Source organism: Anomaloglossus baeobatrachus, chromosome 6 (genome assembly GCF_048569485.1).
Source record: "Anomaloglossus baeobatrachus isolate aAnoBae1 chromosome 6, aAnoBae1.hap1, whole genome shotgun sequence".
Classification (NCBI taxonomy): Eukaryota; Metazoa; Chordata; class Amphibia; order Anura; family Aromobatidae; genus Anomaloglossus; species Anomaloglossus baeobatrachus.
Window position 1 is genome coordinate 532,171,116 of NC_134358.1, and position 6,436 is coordinate 532,177,551.

Sequence of the window (6,436 nt, forward strand, 5' to 3'; positions counted from 1 at the left end):
ACACCGAGGGGGGGCAGGAAGATGACAATGATTTAACAATGATTCACCCCACCACCAGAACTGATTTGTATAGGCTCACCCAGATTAAAGCTGGGGATTCTTTCTAGCCAGTAATGAAGCCAGGTTTGCAGGTTTACAGTGAGGGTGTATGTACCTTATCACTCAAGTGACACTGGAAGATGTTTTATGTATAATGTACACAGTTTTTGGTGTATAACACCGTAGGGTTGAAATTGAAAGGAAAAAAAAAAGGAACTAAGAGAAGTGTTAGTTTCTATTTCAGTGTCCTGTGAATTCCAGGGTATTCCTGTTCTGAATGTAGATTTCTTTCTGTCACTCAGTGTTTTACTCAGCCCTGGGTGGGGTATGGTATGGGGATAGTTATCAGGGTCTGACAGGAGATAGGGATACGCTGGAGGCTCGGCCCTGACCACCATTAGGTCTACCGTCAAGATGAGGGCGAGTACAGGGTCCCTAGTTACAGGGTCAGCCCAGGGGTCCCTATATAATCCGTATTCCCAGTGACAGATTGAATACCTCCTGAATGTAGATGTCACAATACATGTCACTCCCTCCCAGGACTCTTCAGACGCCATTTTTGGCCAACACCTACTTCCTCTTTTAGCGGCTGTTTCTTATCGGTAATTATCTTTAGTGGACGTTTTAACTCAGACACTACATAGTTCATCTTTAGACGCCATTTTAGTCCAGCCGACACCCAGTTCCCCATTTTTGTTTTAGCAGCCAAAGTCACTGCTCTGTTTATTGCTGACATAGCAGGGACTGCAGAGGGGGGGGAGACAGGGACCTGGAACACACACGCTGCATTTTTGGTCATATATGCAGTTTTTTCCACTAATGAACCTTAGCAGAGGTTATTGCTGATAGTCCTGTGGAAACCTTTTCCCTTCACTTTTGCATGTTTGTTTTTTGCTGTATCTAGTATACAGGTTAGTAGACCATATAGACTGCTCACTATATGCACAAGAGTTCCCTGATAGAGAGGGTGGAGGTTCATGTGGTCCCAAGGGGACATTGATCATCAGGAGTTGACATATATTAGGGTTTTCGTTGACAGCACCCAGTAATCCTTTGTGTCTTAGTTTGCAGGGTCTGACAGGAGAGAGGGATACGCTGGAGGCTCGACCCTGACCACCATCAGGTCCACCGTCGGGATGAGGGAGAGTGCAGGGCCCCCAGTTACAGGGTCAGCACAGGAGAGGTAGAGTAGATACGCTCCACTGTTTTTTCCTAGTTGTGTATATGTAGTCAGGGGGTGCTGTTTGGTAGTTTCCAAACCCTCTTGTGCTCTTTTCTCTTTCCCCGGGGTTTTAGGGAGTCTTAGTTTTTAGAATTTCAGTGTTCTCCTGACCCCAAAGTTACACCCATTGCTCTTTCTTACAAACCTGGGTATAGTCCTTTGTATCAGGTCTCCGAGAGCCCATATGCAAACAACTACAGCTGGTAAAGACCAAGACACCCTCCTTCAAATGGCAAGACGTATGGAGATGAATCTAGCAGCTTACAAGATCACCCCACATACAGATGTGCAGCAGTCACAGTCACCTGAGTTAAAGTCACAGTCACCTGAAGAGTATCATCACGTCATCTCCAGCCCAGAAGTCATTCTACATGTTTGCCATGGAGGAAGGCAGCAGCCCTTTGAACACTACTCAGCCAGATTGAACACCTACCGAAAGCACCAGTTGAAGATCAGTGCCCGTATGACATCACTGCTCCCTGACAAAGTCACCATCTCCCGGTGTGCGGTCCTTAATCCTGCTGAACTTCTCCCTCTTCCAAGGGGGGAGTGTCCCACCTCTGACACCTTGGTGGAAGAGGTAGTCGACTCTGGCATAGCTGAAGAAACTCTGGATTCGATACAGTGACGGATACACCTTTGGACCCTGACTTAACACCTTTGCGGATGGATCAAGATGTGCATCAAGAAGACGGTTCCACATGGGTATGGTGCTGGTAGCAGAAGACGCTGTGCTGATAGAGCAGTCGCTACCCGCATGCCTGTCTGTGAAGAAGCAGATGTATGTGCTCTCGCTGAAGCCTGCAAAATGGCAGCCAGCATCTACTCTGTATGGAAGACAAGAGACTTGATCACTGCCGATGGAACTGTACATCGCCATGAGGCCATAGAAGAACGGATGGAAGCTTTGCTATTGCCAGACAGTCGCGGTGAGCAGGGTTGAGGCCTACATTGGAGGAGTCAAGGGAAGCAGTATGAAGTGCTCTCACTGACAAAACATCCAAAGAAGCCCCAAGACCACTTACCAAAGAAACAGTCAGTCAATCTGAGCTTTTTCAATGACCCCGATGTGAGGAAGAAAGGAAAGATGGAAAGTCTTGAGAAAATGTTGTCCTGACCCTACAAGAGCAAGTCTCAGAAGAAGAAGAGGACTGAGATAGGGTGCAGCTGTGGGCTCCCGGAGACCATAGAAAGTGGCTAGTGACCTGCTTTCACTGCCAGCCAAAGAGATATGGCAGGCCTTAGACACAGAACTGACTCTACACACCCCATACCAGCCACAGAATAGAGGGAAGGTTGGGAAGATGGGGCAGTGTAGAAGGCAAGGGCATGAGAGTCTTCCCCTTGTATTGTTCAGTGTCAGACACACCCCAGCAGGGACCACTAGGTTGAGACCCTATGAAATCCTGTTTAGAAGTACCCCCAGATACTTCAACTAAGGGGTAGAGGTACCCCCAGATACTTCAACTAAGCTTGTTGTTTGTTTAAACATTTGCCTAATACACGTTTTTGAGTTTTCTCCTCCAGATCCAACCAGATCTAGATTTTTCTCTCTTTTCTTTTCCTCTCTCCTCTTTTCCTCTCTTTTCCTCTCTTTTCTTAATCTTTCTCTCTCTCTTCCTCTCTTCCCAATCTCTCTCTATCTTTCTCTCTCTCCTCTCACTCTTTTTCTTTTGGACGAAGATCCATGCATTCCACTACAAAGAGATGTCGGACCTGCCTGAGACCAGGAGATGGCTGTCTTCCCTTTTCTACCCGATACTTTGTGCCAGGACGATGATATCTAAGCATGTGGACCGGAAGACGACTGTACATCTCACCTTTGATGTCCCATCATTACCGCCTGAGGACTGAGGAGCATAAGACTCTGAGTGAAACCAACCCTGATAAATATTAGCCAATTAAAGGACTATTGCCACGTTCCCCCTTCCTGAATAACGTGTGCCAGCGGAATATAGCCATGAGGACAGTCTAGAGAACACGGTCAGGATCTGGCTTCCTATGCATAGTCTGTTGGGTGGGAAGATTCATCCACAAGGGATGGGGTATCTTGTATGTGAGTGAGGTAACCATCGGCATTAGGACAGATCAATAGACCTGGAAAAGTAAGGAAAGACTTTTTGGCTATCTCCAAAGGAGGGGGGACTGTTATGGACAGTATTATGAATTATTATAAGTATATAAGAGTTACATGGAGATATCCATAAAGAACAGGATTTAAGATGGTGTTTGAACTGTACCCCACATATCTCTTGGCATAAGACTCAGACAGACAGTCTGGGCTATTCTTGTGACCAGTGAATCATGCTGACATTGCTTAATATAAATGAGGAACCAAGCACATTACAGTAAATTGTATATCACAGAATAAGCTGTTCTACTTTATCCAATAGGAAACGTGTTACGTATTCTTGGCACCTAGCCAATAAGATTATATATATCCGTACAACTTCCGTATTAAAGTCAGTCTTACTTTCTATTCATATCCGAGTACGTCTCTCTGGTGTGTGTGAAAGAGTGGTTATGCATGCTACCACGAGTGACTCATAATTTGGACTGCAGACAGTTTAGGAGGGATGCATGATTAGATTGCATCAACCTAAATTAAGCCCTTATCATTATCACCAAGGTCCAAGAGGCAGATAGGGTTAAGCTGGGTTCACACATAGCGACAGCGACAACGACGTCGCTGTTACAGCACCATTTTCTGTGACGCAACAGAGACCTTGTATGTCACTGTTATGATCGCTGCTTAGCTGTCAAACACAGCGACGCAGCAGCGATCATAACGTCGCTACATGTGCAGAGAGCAGGGAGCTGCGCACACTGCTTAGCACTGGCTCCCTGCTCTCCTAGCTACAGTACACATCGGGTTAATTAACCCGATGTGTACTGCAGCTACATGTGCAGAGAGCAGGAGCCGGCAGCACAGGCAGCGTGAGAGCGGCGGAGGCTGGTAACGAAGGTAAATATCGGGTAACCACCTTGGTTACCCGATGTTTACCCTGGTTACAGCTTACCGCAGCTGCCAGATGCCGGCTCCAGCTCCCTGCTCGCTTCAGTTCGTCGCTCTCTCGCTGTCACACACAGCGATCTGTGCGTCACAGCGGGAGAGCAACAATAAAAAAACGAACCAGGGCTGTGTGTAACGAGCAGCGATCTCACAGCAGAGGCCAGATCGCTGCTCAGTGTCACACACAGCGAGATTGCTAATGAGGTCACTGCTGCGTCACAAAAACCGTGACTCAGAAGCGATCTAAGCAGCGATCTCGCTGTGTGTGAAGCACCCCTTAATCCATGTCTTTTATTTAACAAGAGAAGACACAGGTCAATGTGTTTCAAGGGACTCAGCCCTCTTCCTCAGACAAACAGTATATCAATAACAGGATAAACCTGATACCCGTCTTTCCTGCGTACTACTCATACCATTTTCTTCGGGGCTGCAGCTGGTTCACCCTGTGACTACATTAATATAGGAGTTGTGACTGGCACAACCCCTATCGGTGAGTTTTTCCATTATCCCTCTTATGCCGTTTACCAGTTAAGACTCTATTGCGCTTTTTGTCCATAGTCTCGTTTTTGCAGATTCTGACATTCCTGCCCGATGTGACCAATACAGGCAGACTCTGGTGTCGACCTGATGTACTAATCCATAGGCTGGCTAGCAAGAGTAAAGGCCCTGTCACACACAGAGATAAATCTTTGGTAGATCTGTGGTTGCAGTGAAATTGTGGACATTCAGTGCCAAGTTTGTGGCTGTGTACAAATGGAACAATATGTCCATGATTTCACTGCAACCACAGATCTGCCAAAGATTTATCTCTGTGTGTTACAGGGCCTTTAATCTCCTTTAATCACATCTTGTGGGGAGACCTATCATATCTGCTCCCCTTCTATTTATGCTGTTAGAATCCTTCTACCCATGCCAGCTATAATTTATTCTGTGCTGGTCTGTGAGGTGTGGTGGGTGTCCCAGACTCTCTTTGGTGAAAGTTGTGTTTAGTGGTACTTTTTGCTTGGTGTAGTTGGGGGGTAACCCTGTTTTGTACATCCTTCCTGCTCTAATTTTCCTCCTGAATCTCTTAGTGTCTTACCCTGTGTGTGCACGTGCTGTGTGACAGAGTTTTGTTTTTTCCATTGTCAGTTATTTTCAGTGGTTTCAAGACACTCCTGTTCCATACTTTCCTGGGGGAGGTGGAATTAAGGCGGCGTTACCCGTTACGATTTATCTGACAATCTCAGTAGCGATGTGACACGCCCAGATCGTAGTTCCGATTTGCCGAGATCGCACATAGGTCGTTTATTAGCGGTCACACGTAACGTCAAAAACGACGCAACATTGTTCAGCGATATATTGTTTGACCAAGGTGGGTCGTCGTTTTGATGTTGTTCGTCGTTGGCAGGGTGTCAAACGTACAAATATGTCTGCTGCGATCCAAACGACAAACGATATTTGGAAAATGAGCGACATGTTAGCGATCAACGATTTTCAACCTATTTGCGATCGTTTGGAGTCGCACGTAGGTGTTACATGCAACAACGTCGCTAACGATGACGGAAGTGCATCACGGAAACCATGACCCTGCCGACATATCGTCAGATAAATCGTAGCGTGTAACACCGCCTTTAGACCACGACTGGTCAAGAGCAGGGCCAGGAAGGAGACTCACACGTCTCCATCATCAAGAGTATCCCTGAGAATAGGGATATCATAGGGCCCCCTAGCTTGAGAGACATCTTAGGAGCAACTGATTCCCGGCTATCCCAAAGTCATCATGACCAAGGGTGAGTATAGTGAGTACAGCCTAGAGGTGTACTCTGGTTGCCATATGGATGAGAATTTAGGTTCTAGACGACGTAAACTATAACACCATATAAACAAGTAAACGAAGGTGTGTAGAAATATCACATACCCTCCCTTCTCTCTAGAAGCGCTCCGGCTGTGTGATGATGGAGATCGTCTGAGATTCGGTTCCAGCTTCTCCTCTGCCGGAGGTGGTGATGGTGTAATTCTGTAAGTGTAGTAATCTGCATATAAGTATCAGCTGCAGCTATTATACACAATCTAAAATGTACACTATCTGTGAAAACCGACGAACTGGTTCACACTTAGTTCTATAGAGTGTTCAATCACAAGAGTTGAATTGCTATTGCTTCAAGTAACGGGAAAACAGC

At 46.3% G+C, this 6,436-nt stretch overlaps 1 protein-coding gene across 3 annotated transcripts in view; it reads right to left on the minus strand.

The window, feature by feature from the left end:
• Positions 1-6,436, minus strand: part of ARMC3 (armadillo repeat containing 3) — a 138,776-nt gene that overhangs the window by 20,981 nt on the left and 111,359 nt on the right. For all 3 annotated transcript variants that reach the window (XM_075315565.1, XM_075315564.1, XM_075315566.1), the window contains exon 15: positions 6,175-6,273. In XM_075315565.1, coding sequence (XP_075171680.1) covers positions 6,175-6,273 — 99 coding nt within the window. The remainder of the gene's footprint in view (positions 1-6,174; positions 6,274-6,436) is intronic.